Source organism: Passer domesticus, chromosome 9, assembly GCF_036417665.1.
Source record: "Passer domesticus isolate bPasDom1 chromosome 9, bPasDom1.hap1, whole genome shotgun sequence".
Classification (NCBI taxonomy): Eukaryota; Metazoa; Chordata; class Aves; order Passeriformes; family Passeridae; genus Passer; species Passer domesticus.
The window spans coordinates 28,152,165-28,179,323 of NC_087482.1; the positions used below are offsets into that span (position 1 = coordinate 28,152,165).

The window sequence follows — 27,159 nt, forward strand, 5'->3', positions numbered from 1 at the left end:
AACAGCAAACAGCACCCAAACAGAGGAGCCCCTGGAGGTGCCTTGTCCATGGGGATGTGCCCAGCCAGGAGCTCAGGGGCAAAGCTCCCTCCTACCCTGGGCTGGGCTCTGCCCCCAGAGCATCCTGAGGGCATAAAAACAACAAAATCATGCAGTGCCCCTGTACAGAGCCTTTTTTATTTTATATTTTGGTGCACTTTTATCACTGCAGTTGTCAAACTCAGCCCATATTTACCTCGTGAACCTCGCCACTGAGCTCCTTGTTCAAAAATCATAATACACCTGAGGGCTAGTGCTGCACGGATTTCTCACCAGTTTAGGGGAAAAGGATTAAAATCTTTTAGACACCCTTTATTCCTGTGTGAAAGTAAATTTAAGTTTCTACCTAAAGATATTTCCTTAACTCACATCTTTCTTCCTCTCATTGCGCTTTATGCAATTAATATTCATTTATTTCTCTGAAAATGTATTGCTTTGAATAGTTCATATCCAAATGCATGCAGGTATCCTGCAAATACATTTGCAAATATGTGCAAATACAGAGTTTCTGACTCAGAAACTTGAGCAGATATTTGTGAATTCTGAAAATTCAGTATTCCAATTCCAATCACCAGAATCTTCTGTGGATCTTGAAATGCCAGGAGTTTTCCCATGCCCAAATACCTGTCAGGAAGGTGGAACGTTTCCCTGTAGCTGTCTAATCTGAGCTAATTGCTGTCTAATTTGGGAGAGGCAGATCCATGCATCCAGACTACAGAACTCCAAGGTGGAAAAGAAATAGCTGAGAAGGAACAAGTTGTTTTGAAAGAACCAGAGAACACAAGGTATTCAAGATTTGAGATATTCTCCACTGCCTTATCTACTTGGATGACAACTTTGGAAAATGATACTGATAAATTTAAAAAATCTATGCTGAATGCTAAATATAAAACTGTGAAACCAAAAGGCTGGCAGCTTACAATCCTATTCTTGGATTTTTTTAACTTAAGATAAACATGTTTTACATAGATCAAGGTAAAAAAATTATCCTTCCATAAAGGAATCTAAAAAGAGCATTTTTTTATTCTTCAGTGAATTCATTTCTGGTTTTCATGTACTGGTTTGCAAGATTTCTCTTCTCTGGTGTGGTTTGTTATCTTTTGACACTGAAAATGTAAAGAATGGTGCAATCTTGTCTTAGAGAACAGGTATAGAACATTCTATGTCCTGGAAATATCAAAGCTGGGAAACATTTTTCAGCTTTAGCGCCTAAATCCTCTTCTGTGCATTACAGGACTGTAAAAGATAACTGTCAAATTAGAGAAGTTTTGAGTTTCATTGCATAAACAAAAAGTAATAGTTAGAAGGTCACATACCTCTGGTGAGGGGGTTGAGCAAAAATGTGTGGGAGAGCTCTCCCTTTTCCAGGAGGAGAACAGATATTTGAGCAGTGATTACCTTTATGAGTTTTAGTCCCAGAGTAGCAAGGAATTACAAAATGGTTTGGGTTGGAAGTGACCTCAAAAATCACCAAGTTCCACCCCCTGCCCTGGGCAGGGACAACTTCCACCATCCCAGGCTGCTCCAAGCCCTGTCCAGCCTGGCCTTGGGCACTGCCAGGGATCCAGGGGCAGCCACAGCTGCTCTGGGCACCCTGTGCCAGGGCCTGCCCACCCTCACAGGGAACAATTCCTTCCCAATATCCCATCTAGTCCTAATCTCTGTCAGTCTGAAGCTATTCCCACTTTGCCTTGTCCTTTTCCCATATGCCCTTGTCCACAGTCTTGTTGGATGTCTTGTTTCTAGCTCAATTTCTCTCTCAACAATACCTATCTTATTCTATAACATTTCTAAATCAACATTTCTTTTCTCAAAGTTTACATACAAATACACACTATATAAACCTTCTATCAAATTTTTAAAAATTTCTACAAATCCATTTCCCACATCTCTCCATCTTTCCTTCAGCCCCTCCAGGCCCTGCAAGGTCACAGTTCAGTCACCCCAAAGCTTCTCCTCTCCAGGTGAACAACCCCAGCTGTGCCAGCCTTTCCTCCCAGCAGAGCTGCTCCATCCTCTGCTCATCCTGGAGCCTCCTCTGGTGCCTCCAGCAGCTCCAGGTCCCTCCTGTGCTGGCCCAGGGCTGGACACTGCTCCTGCACTACACAGAGCACACGCTGAATTCAGCAGGATTTCAGGAAATTGGTTCTGACCTTATTTCCACCCAAATCCAACAATCTGGATTAGCAGGAGAGCAGGAGGAGCAGACACACTGGGCACTGCTTGGCCCTGCTCTGTCTTGCTGCCCTGAGGAGCTCGGTGATGTGATGATGACATGGGCAAGAGTATCACAGTGATAGCATTAACACCCTACATAGAGCAAATATCTGACAGAGATCATGCCTTAAAAAGAAATTATTCCTTTCAGACTTTGTATTCCCCTCCTCTAGAATCTGATACTTGGGAAACTAAACACAGGCTGGTTGTGCCAGGTGTTTTCCCTGGGCAGTGGTGTGGTAATCACTGAAACACCTCCAGAGCAAGCACAGCTACAACTGCAAAGTTAAACAAATCCCAGTGGATTTTTGGCACGTTTGGTCACTAAAAGTGTTTAAAACAGAGAGAGAGAGTCTGGATACCAAATTGTCCCTGCAAGTCAACATGAGGTGACACTTTGGCTTTTCTGGAATATCCAGAATAAGAGTTACAGGTGCTGTGTAGTGTCCAAACCTCTCTTTTGAGGGTTTCATGGAAACTCTAAAACAGGAAATATACCCACAGGTTTCTAAAAGAGCTAAAAATGGTCCTTGACAGATATTGCTGGATACCCACGTGTACTCCCCAGCCATCAGTGCTCAAGGATTAGAAAGAAGGAGTTCAGCTTTTAGAAGACAATCCATGGGTTACAGATTTAGAGAAATTTACTGGAAGTTCTTTAAAGTGTAAGACTTCATTTCTGGAAATCCACTGAATTCCATACTTGGCTTGTTTCTCAAAGCAGCAGACAGACAATTCCCTATGTCACATTAGCAAAAATCCCTCAGCTACATCATTACTCTGAAATATTTACCTCTTCCAGCAGATCCAGTGTGAATGACACACAACAGAATGAATCCTTCCTGGCTGAGCCACATTTGCTGCTATCCAGCCTAGTTCCTTCTCCTTAAATTCCTGCCAGGGTTGAACGTTGTTCCATTCATTACCCATTTGTACACACCTCCAATTAAAAAGTGAAATTAGGCTTTCCTCTGCAGAATTTTCTCTGAAATTTCTACTACATCTTGCAAAACATGAAAAGAATGACACATTTCTTGTGGCAACCCCTGGCTCATTAAGGTCAGTACAGGCTGACTGCATAAATAACAATATCATGTATAATAGCGGATATATATATATATATTATAATGTATAAATATATTATTTTTTTCAATTTTACATGTGTGTAACTCTCTGTGTAACTCTCACACTGAGACAGTGAGGGATAAACACAGAACATCCCATTCTTGACCTATTTTCCTTACCCCTCTTTCACTGAAGTCATGGCAACTTCTCCTTAACAAACCCCAAGGGTTTAATCCTGTTAAATCACTTTTTGTGCTGTTCCACTCACCTCTGCTGTACAGTCTCTTTTCTCAATATATCCAATGACTCCTTCAGGCTTTTTTTTTTGTAATTTTCCCTCTTCTCCACTCTGAAGAAGTCATCCAGCAACAAAAATCTCCCTTTTTATTCACCTTGAGTGGTGTAAATTAGCTCAGCACACAGCACCAGCTGTGAACTGAAAGCACCCCAAAGAAATCAAGTCAAGCTGATGCCTCTCAGAATTTGTGTGGAGCCTTTTAGAAAACCTGTACAGTTGTACTCAGCTTTTCACTATTAATTAAATGTTCATCAAATGAGAACTACTGTGCACAAAATATTGAGAACTACTGCATGATCTTGTAAAACAGACCTTCACCGTGATTTTTTGGCTACAAATTCATGTAACAAATGATAAGCTCTTATCTCTTCCTCACAGAACAGGCCAAAAGAAAACCATTACCTGACTGGCAAAAAAATTTTAAAAATTAAAAAAATTCCTCTGTCAACATATTTCATATCTCTCTGGCCTTAAACCCCAGTCACAAAAAAAAAAACAACTCCTAAGATGTGAAAAGGAGTGGGGGCACAAGAAATAAAAAATAACTTACAGCCCAAAAGGGAAAAAAAGAAAGCTGCAAATGGACAGGAGTTATTTGGGGAGGTCTCAATGCTTTGTCCACATTTGCAGCTCCTGGGTCTTCATAAAATATCACTCTGCTGTAGCTCTCACAAATGACAGATTATGAATTAAATCCAGATTCATTCCACTGGATCAATTTTTCACATATGAACTCAAACCCATGGACATCAGCTATGGAATAATGAAAGAAGAGCTGCTGAAGGGATTTGGGGAGATTTCAGTGATTCCTTTGCACCAGAGGACAGCAGTGCCCATAGTGCTGTTTCAAGGCCTGCACTGATTGGTGTCCTGGAGCCTTTCCAGGAATTCCAGGGCAATATTTAATGAGCTTCCTCAGGAAGTCCTCCTGACACAAGAAAGAAATTTTGCTGACATATAAGAATATAGTGAAAAGCAATTAAATAATTTTTTTTAAAAGTTATTTTGTTTTGTTTCTTCCAACCTGGGCTCATTATAATTTTTGCACAGTAAAAATACATCTCCTTTGAGCATTTAATTTGATTTAAAATCCCAAGCAACCACCCTTTCTGTTAACATCCTGAATCCACAAAGCCATAATTGGGAAATATGCTTAAAAAGTGTCTAAACATTTAATTTTTCTTATGATGATATTTTTTCAAGAGCGAAAAGTAGACAAAGTCTTGATGAATTGCATGGAAATCTGTCCTTTACATAGTATCCATGCTGAGATAGCCAAAAACCAGAGGAATGTGATTCCTGTTAAATTATGTTTTCAGTCACTTGTGCATCTCCAAAATCCCTCTCAGCAAAGCCCTTCCCATTCCCAATTCCAAGACAGGGAATAAATGTACTGGAAACATTTCTGGACAGTTGAAAATAAAAGTCTCTTCTTTACTTGGATATTTGAGGGATTACAGGGGTATGAAAAATGTGCCTTGGAAGAGTTCCATGTGATTTGTTGGCACTTCCAGTCTTGCACATCTCCTTCCTGTGGTCAACCAGTAAAGAAAATAATTCCTGCAGTGGGCAACTTTGTCAAACATAGATGGGACTTTCCAGCTTGTCCTGTGGGTGCTGCTGGAGGGGACTAACTGGTTTCAGCCAGCAAATGGCACCAGAAATATCCTACTTGCAGTTTTTCAAATTTAAAAGTTTATCTAGACAGTTCCTAATTTCAGTTTTCCAGATATAAGTTTGTGTAGACACTTCCTACTTTCACTTTTCTAGAATTAAAAGTTTGTGTAGACACTTCCTACTTCCAGTTTTGCAAATGTCAAAGTTTGAATAGATACTTCCTAATTGCAGTCTTCCAGATTTCTAAGTATGTGTAGACACTTCCTATTGTCAGTTTTCTGGAAGATTTTAAAGTTTGTGTAGATATTTGTAGGATGTTGTACATAACAACTTAGAAAAAAGGGAATGAGCTGGTTTTGTAATTACATAAAACTAGGTATAGCTAAAGGGAGGCCTTTCAATGAAAGAGTTTTAATAAAAATAATTTTTAAAAAATAAATAAAAAAATTTAATTATTTTTAATAGTTAATTTTAAAAAAATTAAAAATCCCCCACAAAAAACCCAGCAAACCAGCAAGTTATGAGAAACCAATGAACCCCTGGCAAAGGCAGAAGAAACACTCCTGGTTATTTTGGCTCGTGCTGCTCCTGGCTGGTTTGGCCAAGCCCATCATGGCACCCCTGAGGTTTTGCTGGTTTAGACCTTTCACTTTATATTAATTTCACCCCTTCAAGCAAAATGTGCTTCTTTCATGTCATTCTTTCCCTACAACAGCAAAAATTGCAAATATAGGTGTGTAAGTCTGGACACACATTCCTATTTTAACCCTAATATTGAAAATGCCCTTATTGGTTAAAAATAAAACAGACTGACCATTTTTCAGCAAAATTGGATATCTAAGCCAGCAGCTTCTAAAGATCACAATTTTAAGCACGTCATTCAGGTTCTGTGCATGTTTACCTACCATTAGTAGCAATAATAGCATTTTTAGAACTTTAACAGTTGCACAGTTAAGGGATATTTTAAGTAGCTCACGTATGACCTTTGCTACAAAAATTTAATTTCTGGTTTTGACACCACTGCAAACTAAAACTTGACTGTATTTTAACACAGAAAACGCTACAAATTCCCAGAGCAGCACAAAGTCAGGAGAATTTGCAAACTTGAAGGTCATTTTTTTTTATCGTCCATAGTGAAAGTGCTATGTACAACAGGAAATGTAAAAATCAAAAACCATGGAAGTTCATCCTCCTGGCTTGGGGTCCACCCCTCAATGAAGGAAAAACTGGCAGCATTTTGCTACCCATCCCATTTGCTTTTTTCAGCTGAAGTCAGGCAAAGTCAGTGATCTTGAGGCAAACCCAGATGGAGAGCTCACGAGGCTCCAAAGAAAAAGCAATTTTCACACGGCCCCTTATGAGCTGGGCAGCAAGAGGAGGGTCTGGCACTGTTGAGTGTCCTACATGACACCCACAAAGGGGCTGGTTCGGGGTGGTGCTGGGTCCGCTGGGCACTGAGCAGGCTCAGCTCACCTCTGACTTTTCAGTGTGCTGGGGATTAACCACAATGTGACTCCTGCACTCGTTTGTAGCCTGAATGAAACAGGCAAAAACCTCTTTTTTGACTTTGCAAGGAAAGGGTTTGTGCCTTTTCCTTTTTGCTGAGAACAGCCCCTTTTCTTTTAGCCCAGACAAAACCAATGTTTTTTCTCACTAGGCTTTACTTGGAAAGGCTGGGGATGTGTCACCCCCTCCAGAGAGTGACAGGCCAACAACCAGAGCTCCTTGAACAGAGCACCAACTTGTTGCTACACAGCCAATAAAAAACCATTGAGGTGGAATCAGCCACAAAGCTGTGGCTCCTCTTTCTGTCCAGCTCCCTTCCCAGGCAAAGGAAAGCTCCAATTCCTGCCCGTGGGGACAGACTGGAGCAGCAGCCAAAAGGGCACAGGGGCATGGCTGCAGCCCCCACACCTGCCAGGCAATTTCCTCTCCTAGGAAAGCAGAAAAATGATGGAGCAGAGCATCTTCCCCTCTGTTTGCCAGGCTGCAAATGCACCCTCACCCACAGCCACAGTGCTTTTTCATATCCTGCTTTAATTTAGCAGTAATTAGCAGCTACCAGTATTAACTATTCAAATTTTGGACACCAAAAATTCTATGTGCCACACCTTGAAAGTGTGGTTATTACTTCTTAGAAAATCCTTAAACAAACTATACAATTGGGGTGAGGAAAAGGCCATAGATGGGAGAAAACAGGTCAAGTCTCTGAAGGCTGGCATGAGAATGAAGTGAAAAGTGGAAATTCAGACTCTTGTCTGTCCTTTGGAACACAGCAATAGTGAGTTTGAAGAATAAAAAATGAATTTTTATCAGTTTAGCTGCTTCCCTGTACACACAGAATTTGGAACTTCTCAAGGCTGCAGCTTGCAAGGCCTTCATGAGTAAGAAATCCTTTAATCCCCTCATTTTGATCAGTTGTCAGTGGTGTCTGCTCTCTCAAATGAAGCCTTAAAACACTGACAGAAATAGATATTTCTAAGCAGGAAAAAAAAGAAAAGAGTGTCCAAATTCTGGTTTTGCTGCATCTCCAGCAGGATCAGCCCATTTCCACTGTGTAGCTACAGGGAAGTGGTCATCAATTACAGTCTCACAAAAATGTTTAAAGTTTGGAAGTTTAATGAGGTTCTTTAGAGTGTACCAGGAGGAAAACAGCACCTAGGACCTGCTGCAGGATTCCTCTCTGAATCCTTTCTTGGTTTGTTTTAACAAAGAAACAGTCTGTGCAAGACAAAAACTAAACTTTCACCCTCTGTGTGAGGCAGTTATCAAAGCAGAGAGAAGATGAATTCTCAGAGGTCAGACTATTCCTGCTGAGGGAGCAGCATCCTCTGGGCACACCTGAGGAAGGGGACCTGGAAAAGCTTCATGGCACTGCCAGGTATCCTCTGCCACCTCTGCTCATGGCTCAGTCCCTGCCCGCCTTCAGCCACAGCTTTAGGACTTGCCAAGGCTGTGGAAGCAGCAAAAATTACAAATATTTCAGCAGAGAGGCTGGAGTTTGGGTGTTGAATCCTCAAGCCAGCCGAGGATTTGGATTTACTTCCAGTCATGTGTAAATACAGGCTGATCTTACAGCCTAGCTGGTGGAAAAGACTTAGCAGCACCAGGTAAAAGGGAAAAAAATTCCTTTCCAAAGCCAGAAATAAAGATGGTTTGGGCCTGGTGTATTAATTTACACACTTAAATCCAAATCCATTTTATCCCTCTGCTGGCACTTAGAGAATGTAAATCCTGTGTGAAACAACAACCTGAACCTGCCCAGCATGAGGAGCTCTCAGACTGGGAGCACTGGGCTTGAGAGCAGCACAGAGCACTGCAAAGCCACTGGGGAATGACTGAGTCTCTTCTTGTTAGGCTGGGTTTAGTTAAAACCCTCTGAAGATGGTGTAATTACTGTAAAAGGCTGTGGCAGTGGGACATGGTTGTGAAAGGAGAGCTGCAGCATCAGCCTGACACTTGACAAATGCAGGGCTGATTTTCACATGTAAACAAGCTCACTCACAAAAAGCAAACAGGCTCACTGCACAACAATTACCGCTCTAATCCACAGATTAAATCAACAGACAAAAAAAAAACTACCACCAAAAAATCCCTACAAACCCCCATTTTTTTCCCCCACAGCCAACCCTTCACACAATAAATTTGCTTTATGTGGCCACAACTCAGAGGAGTTTCAATGGCAGCCTTAGCATTGCAGGGAGCAAAGTGTGAAGGTTCTGAATGGTTCATCTGAAGAAACCTGGAGCCTCCCCCTTCCCTGCTCCAGCAACTCTCCTTTTTACTGTTTGTTTCAGCAAGTTTACAATGAGTTTATGGCTCCTGGCAGCAGAATTTACAAAATCATAAAGCAGCATCATGAGAACACCATCTCTAGCTGAGGGAAATAACATTGTTGATAACACTTATCTCCACACAAAGTAACTCTTCTAGTAATATTCACTTTGTATGAACTACTCTGTGATCTGCTGTTTACACAGAAAGACCCTGCTGTGCTTTTATGTCTGATATTTAAGACATAATTTAATTATAATAATTCAAATTAGTTATTTCAAGGGAAAATCAATCCTAATTTTTAATAAAGCTCATTCTTCCACTATGAAACTAGTTTTTCATGGTTTTTTTTTTTTTCTATTTTGAAGCCATGCAACATCATAACTACTTAAATTTCAAACAGGGCAAACACTTTCCTTAGCAGGAAGAGAGTACATTTATTTCCTGTGTGCAAAACTATGCAACTCCAGTTTTACTTGGACAGAGAAAGTAGAAAAGTTTAATATCTTAACTTATTTTGGCCAGCAAACTGTTAGTGTTACAAAAAGTTTGTCTGTGACACAATAAAGACAGACATTCCAAATAAATAACAGATTATTTAATTTAATTTTTTTTTTTTTTTAGGGTTTGTGATTTTAAAAGATTTGGAATGTGTATTTTCAACTTTTTATTGACAAACTGTAAAACCAGCTAGAGAAAAGGGTAAAGCTGATTGATTCTCCTTTCCAGTTTCATAATTTATTCCTGATTTAGCCAAAATCAGGCAGGGAAATATGCCCTGAAAAGGAAGAAATTAAAACTCACTAAAACTTGATTGCAAACAGAGCTAGAGAATCTTGTTTAGCTTCATTTTCAGAGATCTCTGAGAAGGGACATCCTTAAAATGGACTTGTTTGTGCTTCAAAATAACACTGACCAAGGAATTCAGGCACTCCAGAGATGAGCACTAACACAAAACCCACAAAACCACAGAAATCTGAGAGTGTAAAACCATAGGAATATGAGAGTGTAAAACTTGCTCTGTGCCCTCCATAGAACTGAACTAAACCTTTCCTACTTCTCTGGATAACTGGAGTTACCATCAGTGGCAGACTTGGGAATATTGTTGAAAAATCATATCAATGCAGAGGGTAAATTGGCTAATACTTGAGAAAATGTATTGTTCATTTATTCCACTAATGTTAAGACTTAATTCTCGTTATCCCAAAGAACCATAATTTATTTTAGCAAAAATCTGGTAAAGTTGCATGGATTAAGTGATACGACCTGAGAAACTCTTGTTTATTCTCAAATATTATCTGTGGGTAGATATATTTTGATTTAAGATGTTATGTGTTCAGATTATTAAAAATTTTAACAGAAAATAAAATTTCAGTTTTACCCAGAGAGTGCATATGTCTCTCATATTAATCAGGTTTAATTTAGTTGGGGGAGGTATTTTATTTTTAAATAAAACAGTATTATTTGCTGAAAAAGCTCATGAAATCTAAGCTTACTGATGCAGCAAGAAAAAGAGATTCAGGCAGACAATAGCACATCCTAAGACTGAAGGAAATTAAGTCACTGTAGAGGTCTCCCTTCAAGGAGTTTTAATTCCTGGTTCTTTAAAGTGTAGCTGTTGCTGTCCTAAACACAAAACCGCCTCAGAATAAGGCTTTGTATTAAAAATAAAATTAATAGGTCCTCAAGAAATTGTAGTAACCCAGAATTGTGTAATAAGCTTTGAATTGTGAAATCACTCAGAATTCAAAGTAACATTCCATTTCTCTGATTGGCTTAACACACATTACACCCAGCAAGGAACAAATGGGAGGCTACACTGCACTGATTAAATATTTATAGTCAGAAAAAATATGTCACCACAAAAGCAGATCATCCTCTGCAAACATCTGATTTTCTTCCCTTAGTCTAACAAGAAATCAGAGTCAGGGGGACAGGAGAGAGTTAAACTCTGCTGTTATTCTAGCTGAATAACTAACACTTACACAGTCGTTTAAAAAATAATGAGATCCAGAAGCCAGAGTATTAGTTAGCTGAACAAGGATGAGGATGTAGCTCTCAAACTCCTAAGGGAAGAAACATTTGGGGGAAAAAAAAAAAAACAGGAATATTGTAAATCATCTTCTTTCTTTCACCTTTGCCTCCTCATTAGTATGGGTTGGAGGCTCTTTCCTCCAGCAGCAGGAGCCAAGCTCCCAAGCAAGTGGCACATTTTGTTCTATGTCCTTTCAGGATATGGAATTCCTTTCCTTGTATCCTCTTAAAAAAGAGTTAAAAACTCTCATTCTGACCACGGCTGGATAAGAAAATTTCCAGCTGAACTTACACCCCTAAGTGCTCTAGGGTTACAAGGTCTAAATGGTCAAATCATTGCAAGGTAATGAATAGTCCAGTCTGATCAAATAGAAAGTTTTTGTGCACTTACTCCCAAAATTCCATCACTGGAGAAGTGGCATTTTGTAAAGAGACTTGACTGCAGTTGCTCATGTTGAGTTTTTGAAATTCCACACAGTTTTCTAGAAAAGAACAAAAAAAAAAAGGAGTTTTCTATGTTGACATGCAAGTACAGTTCTTGTTCATGTCCCACTTCATGCACCTTGGAAAGCCCCTACTCCACACCACATTTTCTGGGAGGGATTAAAGGGTTTTTGGGGGCACTAAGGGGCACAGCTGCTACTTCTGCAACACCAGGTTGTGATAACCCAGAGAAACATCCATGAGAACTCTGCTACAACACTTCCCAGAGGCACAGGGCCAAAAAATCACCTCAGGCAGACAAAAGAAACATTGAGGCAATGGATTGGGAATTGCAATTACAATGTGCTCCTATCCAGCTGCTGCTTCAGTGGTTCATGGCTACAAAGGGAACACAGCCAGCCATAAACTCCCACTTTTTCCTGGTAAAGAAAGTGGGTATTTCCTCTGGCTTATCACTGCTATTATTATTATTATTATTATTATCACTATTATTATTCTCTCTAACACAAAGGCCAAAGCAGCTCAGCACTGTGGAGCATTTGAGCAGTGATAACACTGGCCAAGCTCCTTGGCAGGGCTGCCAAAATTGATACCAAAGCCTTCCACATCTACTGGGCCCAAAATGACCTCCCTAAGATTTCAGAAGCTAAGATTTCAGGCAGCTTTAGGTGTGCTCAAAGAACACCAAAAATGGCCAGTTAGTGAAAACTGTGAAAGACAACATGGTGGGTACTTGGTTTGAAATTGGACTGCACATCAGGGATAAATGCAAAATTTCAGGAACAAGGACAGTGGGATGAGATCCTCCCTATGGATGTTTGGGATCTAGAGACTCAGTAGGCAGAGAATGACAGCTATAAATATCAATGAGAGGACAGATGCAGAGCCCTACCCTGCAAACCCTCCTGAATACATACCTCATCCTTCGTGCAGGAGGCTACTTTACATGCAGCAAGGATTATTTATGAGACTACATTTCCAGAAGTAGCTTGATGAACATTATCCCTCAACATCTGGCATTTAAAAGAGCAATTCCAAAGATCCACATTTAATACTTTTCTCTCTCCATTCAAACTCCTCCTGACTTCATTAGAGTGAAAGAGCAAGATTGCAACCTGTCATCAGGTCATTCTCTGCTGCAGAATTCACTCACTGTGTTCAGGGAGAATAGATATGATTGCAAATGAGAGTCTTGGGATTTAGCCAGGAGATCTTACAGAATTAACAAATCCATAGTCTTTTTCTGCTGACATTATATTCTAGAGGAGTAAATGCTTTACAATGACCTAACCCAAAAAGGTCCAAGGCAGTTTCACTCCAGGTTTCCTTTTCTTTCTGCTGTAGTGGGATGAGACTGACCCATTTGCACAGATTTTGCTACACCAATAGCTTTGTTCAATATTATTTTATTGAACACCTGGGAGGATTTTTATAGTGGTAATCTCTGCTGAGGTCATACCTGTATTCCATTCATGGCCACAGGAAGCCCAGGGAAGCTCTGTAGTAAAGCAGTTGAACAAATAGAAGATAGCCCATGCTAAAATGATGATGTAATATACATTTAGGTGTGCCTCTATAACTTGGGTAGCATAGCCAATGCCTGGAGGAGCAAAACAAAATGTGAGATACCAAAGAAAACTTCTGCTTTTTAGGCTGTATTTAATTTAAAAACAAAAGCTTACTTTTAAGTATATCTTAACTTTAATTTTGATACAATTTATTTAATTTTACTTCAAATGTAATGCTTTCTTTTGCCGTAGAACACAGAACTGTTACCTTCAAAGAGAGGGCAAACTTTCCTCCAGCATGTGATGCCTCCTTCGCTTGTAAACTGTCCCAAGGCCGTCTCCAAGAAAAAGACTGGTATTCCACAGCAAATAAAAAAGACCACGTAGGGGATGAGGAAAGCACCTGGGGGTGGATATTGAGGGGGTGTTGGTTAGAATGAACAGGACTCCTCAGTAGCACAGTGGGGATTTTTCCATTAAAGGAAGCATCAGCTGGGAGCCATCAGTACAGTGCAGGAAGGGTTTACTCCTGCCCCAAATATCCAACATTAACCTGTAAAGCAGGGCCATGGACTAAAACAGATCAGCTCAAAATTCCTCAGCCTAAAGTCAGCTCAGGAGTCTCTCAAACACAAAGATCACAGCCATGCTCAGCTCAAAGTTCTGCTCTGCCCAGCACCACCCTCCTTGCTTTTCTCAGGGGTGACGAAGTGTTACAGATACTAAAGTTGAGAAATCCTTTTCATGTTATTGATACAATAAGGATTGTGAAAAGGGGATGAAGAAACAAACTTCAGAACTACTTACAAGGACAGAAAAGCAGGACCTGGCCTTATCAGCCAGAAATACTGATGTGAAATTTTAGGAAGATAACAAAGCATCAGCATTTTGGTTGGATGCTGACAGTAAACTCCAGCACAGCTAGTGAACCACAGCAAAACCCAAACACAGCACAGCCACACCCTGCAATAGCTACTGTGCTTCAGTCACCCTGATTAGAAAGCTGAGACAACTACATCCACCTGCTCTGACTGAGTTTCTTTCAAATCATCACCAGGAGTCTCTTCCTTCAGCCAGGGAATTTCCCTCGAGATGAATCCCAGGTGCCTTTCAAGAAATCCATAGGGATTCCATAAAGAATTAAATACTTGCATGGCTCCTCTGGATAATTCACTGGCCAGCATCATCATACACACTATCACAATGAGTTTAGCAATGCATTGTGGAAATCCAAAGGACCAGCTTGGACTGGTTTTTCCAACAGGCATACATCAGGAACATTAGAAAACATCAGGATTCCCACCAAAACATCATATTCCAAGAAACACCTCATTCTAAACACACAAAGAAATTAATTCTCTTCAAAACCTGAACATCCTCAGCCTAAAATTATGGGTGATTATTCCTACACTCCTTGTTATGACTTGGAGTAAGTGCTAGAGAGGTCACACCTCACAAGTTCCAAACTACAGCTTCTAGATTTCTTCTGTAAAAAGCAATTTATTTCACAACTAGCTCAGATATTTACCACTGTCTTTCCCTAGCATACGCCAAGGAGTTGGATACATCAAATTTAAGCACTAAAAACAAACTCTGGTCTAATTCCAGCAGGGGGTTACACAAGCTCACAGACTGAGCCTTCATTGACTAAAACTGGTCAATGGCAAATGTCCCATGGTGCCAGGACATGAGCAATTAAATCACACCCACTTATTCTGTTCTTAAAGAGTGCAGTGGTGATCAAATATGATATTTAAGTAATTACTTTTTCTTCAAATCACCCAAAAAAATGATTAAAATTCCTTCTACCTCATGTTACAGCCTTTAAAATGATAGCATCAGCTTTTGACAAGCTGGCACACACCTACAAATGGGCACCTAAAGCTGCAGGAACCAAAAGATTACACACCAAAAATATATTCCTGTCATTTCCTCTGCCAAAAGTTCTCTGGGAACACTCTGACCATCAACAAGAAAGGGTTGTGTATATAATGTGCAGCATGTTAATATTCAGGATCTGGTAGCAGCATTCTCTAAAGAGCTGAACTCTTTGTTAACTACGTTTGGCCAAAATACAGAGACATAAAGAAAGGAACTTCCAACAATAAACACAACTTGCACAGCAGGATTTGTCTTGTAGAAACAGCACACAAAACGGGCTAAAAACCATCCCTGAGTTCAGATAAGGAGGGACAAGGAATAGAAATTTGGCACAGCAAACAAACCCATCAAGGAGCAGATCAGTGCTTATCAGCCCTGAACATCCTATTTGTCTTCCAGCCTCTGTGTTTACACTGCCACTGACTCAGGCCTTAAGTGGGAAGAACGTTGAACCCAGTCCACCACAGAATTCTAAACTGAGTTTGTAATTTACTTTCTTGCTGCCCAAGTCCCAGCTGATGTGCTTATTCTCAACTGTCATTTATCTTATACAGTTTATACTTGGCTATAACCAATACATGCCACATGTTATACTCTGTAGAAGCTGAGGCTGCTCTTTTCTCTCTCAAATAACATTCATATGTTATGTTTATTAGGGCTTGCTCTCTTTGAGTAAGCTGTAGTTTTACATGTTCCCCTACCTTGCTGTAGGAATTGGGGAAGTACTGAGGGGGAAAAAAAAGAACATTGAGGTATAAAAATTTCATGTAACAAAGAAAATAAATTTAGTCTTTGTGGCATTATTAGAAAAAAAAAATCATCCTCTCCAAAGTAAACTGCTGTGACAAATGAAGTGCTGCCTTCTTTTCTGTGTCAGGCAAACTTAGTTAAGTATGCCTGGGTGTGTATTCACATGCAGAAGACAGAGTGTACTACTATAACTGAATGCTGGCTTCTCCTGCATGAAAAATGCTCCTGAAAAAAATATGTCAATTTACTAACGCAGCAGCAACTTGTAAAAATAAACCACACAGTGTTTGGAGAGAAGGAAAGAGAAACACAACGATTTCTCTGAGTTGTCAGATGTTAATGCTTCCCTGTCTGCACATGCACTGAAATCCTGAACACATCTCTCTTACTGGTGCAATAAATCACAGCAAAGCACTCTTAACTGTTTAATTCCCGTGTTAATTCTCTTGTAAAGCCACACGTGATGCCATCTTACCTCCTCCATTCTTGTAGCAAAGATATGGGAATCTCCAGACGTTTCCCAGCCCAATAATCTCCCCTGCCACAGAAAGCACAAATTCAACCTTATTGTTCCAGTGACCTCTTTCATGAACTTTCTTATCATTGCTGTGGACGAGGTTGGTACTTGAGGCTTCTGGGTCCAAAGCATCTTCTGGCTTGCCATTAATTATAGGAATAGTCTTTTCAGCTGTCATGACTTTTCAGCCTAGTGGAGAACAAAAGAAAAACACACAGGTGCGTTAAGACACTTGCTGGCACTGTTCTTCAACGACTGAAATCTCCCAGGGTGGCACTGCCTTCTTGTTACCTATGGAAATCTGCGGGTGAAAATGAGGGAGGCAACTCCACAAGGCTGGGAAAGTTGTAAGGCGGGGAAAAAGGAAAAAAATGGGTGGGGGGAAGAGAGAAGGTTCTGTGCAAGGCAAGGAGTAATTCCAAGCCGTGACAGGCAACTTGCTAGCGGAGAGGGAAGCCTTTCAAAAATCCCTCCCCAGGCAAGGATGGCAGCCTGCCTGCCCTACCAGCGGCCAGGGATCTGCCGCACCTCCCGGGCGCGCACCTGAGCGCCGGGGCTGTGCAGCAGGGCCGGGATGGCTGTGGCCTGCCCGCAGCAGCGGGGCTCCGGCGTTACTCACCCAGGGCTCTGCCCGTGCTGCGCCGGGGACAGGGGCCGGGCTGCGCTCAGCGCTGCCTGCGGGCGATGCTGCGGCTCCGGCAGCGCGGGCAGGGCACGGCGGCCCGGGGAGGAGGCGTTCGGGATCCCCGGCAGCCGGGAAGCCTCGTCCTGCCCTGCCGCTGCTGGCGGCCCGGCGTGGGTTGTAGGATGCTCCCCGCGCTCTGGAGCCGGAATTTGCAAATGCTCAGCCCTCCCCGGAGCGATGGTTTAACACCCGCCTCCCCCCTCCGCCCACCTCAGGCTGTCCCGCCAGCTCCCCCCTCCTTCTCTTCCTCCTCCTCCTCCTCCTTCAGCATCACCAGCGAGCATCACCAGGCGAGCGGAGCATCCCCGGCTGCGCTCCCCGCCCGCGGGCAGGGCCAGCCCGGCGGGTTGGCAGCCGCGTTCCTATCCCCGGTGTGTCCCAGCCCTGCTCCGCAGCCCTCAGGCGGGGATGGAGCTGCAGCCCGGCAGGTTGGCAGCCGTGTTCCCATCCCCGGCAGTCCCAGCCCTTCTTCTCAGCCCTCAGACGGGGATGGAGCTGCGGGCAGGGCCAGCCCCTCAGGCTGGCAGCCGTGTTCCCATCCCGGCAGTCCCATCCCGGCAGTCCCATCCCCGGGAGTGCCAGCCCTGCTCCGCAGCCCTCAGGCGGGGATGGAGCCGCGGGCCCAGCCCCGCACCTGCCGCGCTCGGGGGCTGGCGCGGGCCCCGCAAGTTAAAAAAAGGAACCCGCCGGGAACAGATGACACAAACTTCAGCTGGAAAGGGCGGCGGGGAGAGCCGGGGGACAGACGGGATGAAAAAATAAACGGAGGGGGAACATTTGGGAAGCGAGGAAACAATGTGGGCGCTTTCGAGTTCCACCAGGGAAATGCAGAAGCAAGCAGCCCATGTGGGCATTGCTAGCTGGGCTTGGCTTAAAATTCAAGCTGTAAGAGGCAAGAAGAGTGAAAAAATTATTACAAATGCTTTTGTTTCAGGTTGAAACAAATATTTCAAATACAGAGTTTTTTTTCCATCTAACCCTCTTCTTTTTAAATTTCTTTTGTAGGTCAGTAATTTTCACCCTGTTTCCAAAGCCGAATGAAATACCTCTTCTTTCTTCATCTCTGCAGCTTCTCCCTGGCAAATGGCAGCACCCAAGTCAGGTTCTTGCTTCAAATCTTCCTCAGCTCCACACTCTGCTGCAGTTATGATCAGCAAGGCTTTGCTCTGCAACTCCAGGGGATGCACTTTGGAACTCAGAGCTCCTAAATCCAGGATTCTGCTGGAAATGTCCCAAGGACAGTCAGACCTTGTTCCGTGTGAATCCTGTCCCTCTCACCCCCCAGCTCCAAAGGCTTTTCCCACTGCCTGGCCACCTGTTAGCAGTGCTCATGGAAGTCAATGGAAAGCTGCCCATGGATAGATTTTAACTTAACTTGAGCTGACTTTGTACCCTGCTTGTACATTACACACTGGAGCTTCTGCTGTGGTTAAAGATTTCAGGATTTTGCATTTCAGTGATGCCTGTCACAAGAGTGGGTGCTGGGGCCTCACCCTGTCAGCTCTCTGTCACATCAAACCTTGCACCTAACAGGTGCAGGATGAGCCTCTCCCTTTTCTTCTTGATGCCAGCATTTAGAGTTCTAGTCAAACCTATCTTGGGAAAGCAGATCTGCCAGTGGGAAAACTGAAAAAAATGCAAAATTCTTATTTTATTTTTTTAAAGGATCCTACCACAGATACTACCAGAGCTAGTTTTGACTTTGGGTGCTGTATTTGTGGCTTTGTTTTCAATGCAGCTGTTATTCATTAATTGAGGATGGAATAGATCAATTTTTCCCAAGCTGATTTTGCGCAAACTAAACTCAACTTGGAGGGCTTATTTGTTGATTTATTTTTACCTCCTTCTTCATCTTGTTTTCAGCAGGGATCAAAACAGACTCTTTTTTTCTGTCTCCCAGCCAGGCCTAGCAGGCTCAACAGGATACACTTAAACATCAAAGCTGACAGTGAATTCTCATTTTATTCCTGAGAGTAATTCTAAAAACAGAGGGAAGCTGAGGGACAGTAAACATTTGATGATTCAATACAGAAGAGAAACCAACCTTCATCAAATTGATGATCCCAAACTGAAGAGCCTAGTGCAAGGGGCAGTCTGCAGACAGATGCTGAAGGTGTTTACTTGCTGATTTGTTCAGTATTTGAAATGATTAATTCCTGTTGCCAAATGTTTTATCCACTGCTGTATTCCTGCACCAATTCCCATTCAGACTCTTCCCAACTGAAGTGTTTACGGAAGCAATTGCTGGCTGCTAATCCTTGTGAGCACTTTCCAGTGTCTGCAACAAAAAATGACACATTTTAGAGCAGGTTGAGAACCCTTCTTTTAAATTCTGATGGAGCCTTTGCTGTTGTAACAAGGGAAATTCCCTGGATTACAGGCCAGGTATCAGTTCATGCTCTCACTGTGTCTCTGGTGCTCCTCATCAGGAATTCCTGCCTGTTCCTCTCAGCCTGTTGGGAGACCCTGCACAAGTTCCTAGCCATGCCTTTCAGACCCCACATTAAAATGATGTGCCCTAAAAAGCAATTCAAATTCTGCTTTATTCAGGTTTATCTCCACACTCCCAAGGAGTCCTTTACAACTCTGTGCAGAAAGTACAGGGGTGGGGGTGGAAATCAGATGTTTCTGCTCACCAGAGAATGATGCTGTGAAGTACCAAATGTTCCAAGGCTACATTTATTTAGATTTATAAACTAAAATTAATCAAGAGAAGTCATTCATACCTAGAGTAACTTGGGAAAACAACCTCCAAGAAAAATCCACATGTCCACAGGAGTCTTCCAGGCTGCCAAAATTAATGTCAGCTAAAGTCATGTGATATAGCTTTGGAAATTTAAAACTGGGGCTTGGCTCATTTCTTCCCCTTATTGTAACTCTGAATTTCTGTGTTGTTTCTGCAATAGAAAATCCTGTGACAATATAACTGGGGGGAACAGCAATCCTCTCCAGATTTAAAACCTTCAATTTAGATTTGCTATAAGCAAAATCTGCACAAGCCTTCTATAAAGATTTCATAAAGCTGGACTCTTTGTGGCAAATAGCTACACAAAAGCAAAGAAATACAATCAGAATTTCAGCAGTGATAATAATCTGACAACATTTTGGATCAAAAGCCTAAAATCACAAAGCCATTTGAACAAGATCAACACATTTAGCTGTTTTATTAGAGGTTGACTTCAATCAAAAATAGGCTGATTTGTGCCTAATCAGTTTTCTGTAATGGGAAAAAAATATTTCTTTGTTGTAGATAATTTTAAGTAAAGCAAAACCTGATTGTTTGGCTTGTGTTTAGAAAGGCTGAACCTCTATCATTGTAGATATCTCTCCATCCAATTTATTGCCTCACAATGGGTGAGATGCTGAGTTTTGGGTTGAGGAGAGCTGCAAAAATCTCTTTTCCATCTATTGATGTTGCCCTTCCCTTGTCAATCTGAGACTTATATTTTGTTACCTGCATTTTATCTTCTACCCCCTTTTCTAGACAGGAGTGGGTGAGAATATTCTAAACAGGGGATTTCTGCTGCCGACTAATGCTGATCCCATGGAAAAGGTGGCACAAACTGGGGTTGCCTTGAGATAATTCATCCATTCCCACTGTGCTTTAGGTACACACCTTTCTGCTAATGGGTAATGGTATCCTGAGTTTTTTAAAAATTCATTTTATACACAGACAACACTTGGAGAGAACCTCCAGTAGTCCTGGGTTATCCACAGTTTCCAAGAGTTAGCAGTCACCCATCCTAGTGAACTGAAATCTAGAAAATAGCAAATAAATGACAGCATTAAATGAGAAGACACTTTTGAAAGGTTTTAATGGGATTTACAAGTGAGACTAAATAAAAGAAATACCAAAGAGACCTGAGAAGAACTCAATACATAACACCACAACTGCCTGTGGTCAATCATTGCTCCAGATCAGAAGCTGAATTTGCACTCTTCAGGCAGATACAGATGTTATCAGCATGCCCAGCTCATAGGAACTGGGAGCTGCTGCAGCCTGGAAAAGAAATGAACTCTGAGGAGAGTTTGTGCTGAGCTCATCTGGATATATTTTCAACTCTATTAAAATATTTTGTGTTATTAAAGGGTTGCTCAGTGAACAATGTCAGAATTTAATTCAGGTTACAGCAGCTCTCTGCAGGTTCATGAAATCTTTTATTTTATCCCAGCCACTCTTTGTAAAGTAGGGTTGCTTTGTGCAGTGGATGCTCCAGGTCAGTATGGGAAGATTGTTAGGAATTAAATTTCAAGGAATTGAATAACTCTCACAGCTCTGGTAGCAAGAAGCATCTCCCCACACCCTTAGGTAGTGGTCCAGTGTCCTTTGTTTCTGCAGGCAGCCCACTGAGCCAGGCTTTGGGTTAATCCTGGAATTTCACAAAACAAACTTGCCTTTGGGTCGGGTCTTTAGCACAGTAATTAAAAAATGAAAATCCAGCTTGTAGATGAAGATGATCATTCCATGTTATGAAGTGTCATGCTCAGCAGTAAAAAATGGGACCAAGAGGGAAGGAATACCATAATTTGAGTGATGGCATTTTTCTTCCCAAATATCCCATGGATGAAGTCTGCCCTCCTGGAAATGGCTGAACATCCACCTGCTGATGGGAAATAGGGAATTCATTCTTTGGATTTGCTTGCACGTACTGCTTCGCTTTACGTGTTAAACTCTGCCATCTCAGCCCCTGGGCTTTCGCATCCCATGAGTTTTCCCACTTTTCCCTCTCTGATTCTCTACCCTGCCAGTATGGGAACCTGTGCAATATTCAGGTTCAGTGAGGGGTGGCAGCAACACTGCACACTCTGCCAAGTGCTGCTTTAAAACACATTAAAATCAAAAGTAAGTTAGCATTAGAAACACAATGATGGGTGTGAATGAGGGAGTGGTTTGGTTCTGTGTCAGACCTGAAATAGGAAAAAAGTTCCAAAAGACAGGTCAACACAGAATGAAGATAATTCATTTTTCTCCCCAGTGCAAAATAGTGAGAATTATTTATAGCCCCCTAAAATTTCAACTTAATCACATTTTACTTTGGAACTAGAGTGCAACAGCAATATATTGCTGCAAAAATTAAAAAGAGGTCCCATATTTTCAGAACATTTCCTTTATTGAAGTCTTTTTGGCTGAAGTTGCATGTCAGTAAAGCAAAGTAATTGCCTGGAAAATATTGATTAGCACTTGTCAAACACCCCTCTGCTATTCAGTATTTCCATTTCAGCACTGTCAGCATTCCTGCACTGGCACAGGAGTTTAACTGTGTGTGTTAAGTTCTCTAAAGCAGCCCCCGTGCAGTCCCACAGACACTGAGCCCCTGCAAGGGCTCTGCCACATAAATTACATGTGACAACTTGGACTAACTCAGCAAACAATCCTGTCCTGAGCTGTCTGCTGGCACATTGCTAATTAACAATTAATTGCCTGCCACAAGACTCCTGCAGAGCAGATGATGTGATACTGCAGATGTTTCAGCCAACTTGTGTTTCTCTGCAAAGTGCCCAAAGATTTCTTTTAATGATTTGCTTTTTGTAATGGTATTTTTAATCAAATACATATATTCCTTTTGTTGTTTTTTTTTAAAAATATGTTGCAGTATTTTATTGAAATTCCTGTTACTAAAATACTTTCTTTACAGCTGTGAATCATCAGCTGTTGGTTGACACCTGTAGGTTTATAACCTGAAAATTGGGTCAAAATAGAACTTAGCTGGCAGATCAGGAAAATTGATTATTGTGAAACCCCACCCAATTATGTCCAGCAAAAGCAACATCTCTGCTTCAAGAGCCAAAAGAGAAAATACTGTCAAATTTTATTACATCCACTTACTAAAAATGCATGGACTTCTTTGTCTTCCCCAGCTAAAAGAGGAATATTTTATTGTAGGCTAATGCACTGGGAAGGCAAATGGAGAAGACACAAAGATTATCCAGAATTTCATCTCTGCTGGACAATAATTATTCCCAATGACTCATTAAAGGTGAACAAAAACTCAGTGAGAGAAGAGCCCTCCAGCAACAAGGAAAACCTCACATTTAGATGCACAAAGCTGGACCTGGAAGAACAAAGAGCAGCAGGGAGATCCTGACTTTGCTGGCACAGATTCCAGGAGCTTGACAAAGGCTGTGGAGGGAGGGCAGCAGGAGATGTGGGAATTGCTGTTGCACTTCTCTGGAAGTGGATGAACAATTCAGGCACGGAGGACAAAACAGGGACATTCCCATCAGTGGGAAAAGCCTTCCTAGAAATTTCAGATTTAGATTCTTCCCCCAGATTTAGACTCTTCCCCCAGTGCTGGGCACTGCCCAGGCTCCCCAGGGAATGAGCACATTCCCAAGGCTGCCAGAGCCCAAGGAGTGTTTGGACAGCACTGCCAGGGATGCCCAGGGTGGGATTGTTGGGGTGTCTGTGCAGGGCCAGGAGCTGGACGGGATGATCCTTCTGAGTCCCTTCCAACTTGGGATATTCTATGGCTATTTTTATGTTTCAGGATATTTCTGACCATTCCTACTCCCTCTCAGCTCCTTTCCTACCCACAAGAAAACTGAAACTGATCCTACAGGGTTTGACTATGTTGTAAAGAAAAGCTTAAAATACACTTGTCTCCAATTTTTTTCCAAACGTCTGGCACTGAGGAGAATCATCACTCTCCCAGAAACACAGAGCCTAATCCATGGAAAACTGAATTCAGGAGAGGAGAAGGAATTTTACTGGAGGTCATTTTATGCATAACTTCTGCCTATTTTTGATTCCCTCAACACCCTGATGTTTGTAGGTTGAGTTATAGGTAATAAATCAGGAGACATCCCGTATTACCTGAGACATGGAGTTCTGGCTTCACAACAGCAGGAAAAAGAAGTTGGGCTTGTTTCTTTTTGTATTCTGTAATAAGGAAGGCAGTAGTAGAAATAATCAGTTGAGATTCTGTGCCCCCACCATGTTTTAATTTAAGCACAATATCTAGTGAATGGAATTCCCAAAGCAGCACCTTTTTCTTAAACTTTCCCTAAAATTAACTTGCAATTTTCTTTTTATAGGAAAAATTTCCTATGCTGAGAAAGGTTAGGCATCAAATTTTTTTAAAAAATCAATTTTTTAGAAATTTGACTTTCTATGAGTATTATTCTAGCCATCATTTCTTCATTATTAGAAGTGTGTGGTTAACTAAAACAGGAAGAACACAAAGATCTCTTTATTCAATGTAACTTTTACTTGTCCCACTGGGAAAGGAAGACTTGGCTGATGGAGTCAAAGCAAACAAGTCTCTCCTAAAATGTCAGAGCATGAGTGACAGTGACACATCCACAAATATCACATCTTTACCAGCCATGGTATCACAACCATACAATTTTTGGGAACATCATTCTGTGTTTTACAGTCAACTTCTCCACCTGCTCCTGAGATTAAATATTATTTAAGAGTAGAAAAATTGCACCCAGAAGAGGAAAATTTCCTCTGCAGAGGTCTCCATAATCACAACCTTTTAGCTTCTTACAGGCTACAGAACATTCTGCAAACAAACACAATGAACTTTTCCACCAGTGCATCATTTACAAAACTTTTAGCATATTCAGCCTAACATTAATTTCCAAAGATACTTTGCAGATTTGGGGCTTAAAGGTCAAATTTTCAGGGGCTAAATTACTGAGGTGGCCTTTGCTGAATAGGGGCTCTTGGTTCATTTTTTGCAGGTCAAAAGGGGTTTGTGCACCTTGGACATTGATTGTTTTGATGATTAAAGTAGCTGAGACTGAGGAGATATGGCTTTATATCTGTAAGTGCTTTTATCTTTCCAGAAAGTGTGAGATTCCTCAGTTCATTACTGAATTTACAGACAGAACAAAAAGCTGTAATCCACATAGAAATAAAGGTTTTAAATCAGGCAAGGTTTTCTTCTGAGGTTTGTTTTTAAACCAAGCAGGGAGGGTGTGGAGCAACCAGCTCTTAGTGCAATTAATTTCAGGTCCTTGTTAGTCGTGATAAGAAAGTATTACATTTCAGATGATAAGAAAGCATTACATTGCAGCTGCTTGTGTTACATGGATTTTTGATTCTAACTTGATTCCTATTTAAATCTCTTTAAGCTTATTAAGAGTTCCCTAGTTCAGCCCTGGGTTTTACAAGAGCCTTGAGCAAGGAGCAGAGCAAAGTGTCCCTCTCCTGCAGCCTTTGGACACACAGAGATGGTTCAGCTGCTTCTAAAAGGCAGAGCTTACAGGTGAGAGACCTGAGTTTATACAGAGACAGCAGCTGCTCTGGACTTTCTCCTGTGCTGTTGTAGACTCAGGGAAATAACAATTTATGTTCATTTGCTGCATGGCAAATAAATCTGCAACAGACTGCGCTTGTTAAACGTGGGTTTTGTGAGCTGTAACACAAATCCTTAGCTACCAAATATTTCTATGCTCTGCAATGTTTCTGCATGCTGGGGTTTGTGCACTGAGCTTTCGGCAGGGCTGTGGCTGTGTCACAGCACCCTGACCCATGGAAGGCAGTGCCATCTCTCAGCAGGAGGACACACAGTGAATTTTGTGTTCATTCATGAGGGGCAATCATGGAACCATGGAATATCCTGAGCTGGAAGGGACCAACAGGGATCAGAGAACATCCTGAGCTGGAAGGGACCAACAGGGACCACTGGGTCCAACTCCTGCACAGACCCCCCAACAATCCCACCCTGGCATCCCTGGCAGTGCTGTCCAAACTCTCCTGGAGCTCTGGCTGCTTCGGGAATGTCATCATTCCCTGGGGAGAGTCCAGCACCTTTCCTTCCCTGATCTCCACCTTAAACCTGCCCTGGCACAGCTCCAACCCCTAAAACCCTTTGTTCACACTTTATACCCTTGTGCATACTGAATTTTTTAAGCACAGGGGCTCTCCATGATTTCTTGAATGGTTTCAGTGCCCCTTTGCTAACAGCATCCTGAAGTCCTGAGTCCCCTTTTCTATTTGCAAATCAGAATCCTGGCCAGACACAGAAAACAACCCATCTATGAGTCCATTTGATTAAAACAAAATTTGGCTGCTGCCTAATGGCTTGCTCAGGAAGCATTTGGGTTGCATTAAAATGAAGAGGCCAAAGCAAGTTCCTGAGCTGCATTCAAAATCCAGTGTTAAAGGTCAAAATACCAGAGTGAATGGCACCTAATCTGTGGAACAGCTTTCAGGAACTCTTTTTGCCACCTTCAACATTCAGCACTCTATTCTTAGCTGAAGGAGATGTAAGTTATGGTCTCCTATTAAAACAAATGAGATATTCAAGAAAACTCTGAGGAAACTGGAGTAGTTAAATACAATAAACTTAAGACACATTTGAGTTCTGTAATAAATCTTATTTTCCCATAAGTAGTTTAATCTTAATGAAGATTGTTGCTTTACAAGATATTGTTCTAACATAGATGTTGTTAATACCCTTTGTCAGGTGCACTAAATTACCATTTCAACTCTATAAACATCATCCTATTCCAATTCTAGGCTGAAAATAAATTCTCACTCTGCATCTACAACTATGAAGAATTAAAAATAATTCATAGTACAAAACATATATTGCAAAATCTGGGGAAAAAAAAGTATTTAAGCTTTCCATGTTCCAATTCCTAATTTAGATTTTTTAGAAGAAGTAAATGCATCTTTCACCTATGTTTGTTTTAAAAAGGGTTGTATTATAGTGTATGTTGCTTACAGTTCGTTTCTTCACATCTTCCTCCTGTGTTTGCAGGCTTTAAGGTTATTTTAAAATGCCTTTTCCCAAATGATTCCTCATCAGTTGCTCCTGACCCTGTGATACCACCCTGCAAACCCTTTACAGCAGGGCCTTACCCCAGTGGAAGGATTTCCACACAATTACAGCAAATTAATGTTCTTGTTTTCTTTAAGGACTTGGGGGTGGAGTGTTTTAAAAGCAGCTCCTGGTAAAATTCCCTTTGAATAACAATAATGGGTTTTTATTTCTCATTGGTGCATCCCTAAAGTATGGAAAAATGAGTTCTTGCAAACTCCAGCCCAGTCCTGAATATGACACTGAAAACTAAATAGCAAAAGTTGGACATTTTAAAATATTCCTAAAATTTTGTAGAGTATTTCCATCCCTGTTATTGAAGTCAAGCCTTATTTTCCTGGGATTTTCTACAGCAAGACATCAAAATCCTTGCACACCTAAAACTGTCCTGACAAATTAAGGCTTATTTTTCTTCTGCTTCAAATTAATTTTTCTCAAAGCTTTTGATTTATTTTTTTTAAAGTAATAACTTCTAAGATTTCTCAGTTCACTGTTTTGAACAAAAGGGTTTGAATGGAATAGTCCAGGTGGATTGCCCTGTCAGCTTTTTATCT

The 27,159-nt window shown here is 41.5% G+C and overlaps 1 protein-coding gene and 1 long non-coding RNA gene across 4 annotated transcripts in view; one reads left to right on the forward strand and one right to left on the reverse strand.

Moving 5' to 3' along the window:
* SLC6A11 (solute carrier family 6 member 11) overlaps positions 1-17,252 on the reverse strand; it is a 93,411-nt gene extending 76,159 nt beyond the window's left edge. Inside the window, exons 1-5 of one of the 3 annotated variants that reach the window (XM_064432230.1) lie at positions 17,040-17,252; positions 16,103-16,333; positions 13,265-13,399; positions 12,948-13,088; positions 11,436-11,526 (exon numbers count right to left, since the gene is read on the reverse strand). In XM_064432230.1, coding sequence (XP_064288300.1) covers positions 11,436-11,526; positions 12,948-13,088; positions 13,265-13,399; positions 16,103-16,322 — 587 coding nt within the window. In that variant the 5' untranslated portion in view covers positions 16,323-16,333; positions 17,040-17,252. Of the gene's footprint in view, positions 1-11,435; positions 11,527-12,947; positions 13,089-13,264; positions 13,400-16,102; positions 16,334-16,435; positions 16,582-16,763; positions 17,011-17,039 lie in introns of those variants that run through there. The other 2 variants (XM_064432228.1, XM_064432229.1) reach the window with 2 other exon arrangements.
* LOC135307772 (uncharacterized) lies at positions 16,384-19,829 on the forward strand. The gene is made up of 2 exons (XR_010368418.1): positions 16,384-16,491; positions 17,835-19,829. It is a non-coding gene; the product is annotated as an uncharacterized LOC135307772 (long non-coding RNA).
* The last annotated feature ends 7,330 nt before the right edge of the window (positions 19,830-27,159 follow it).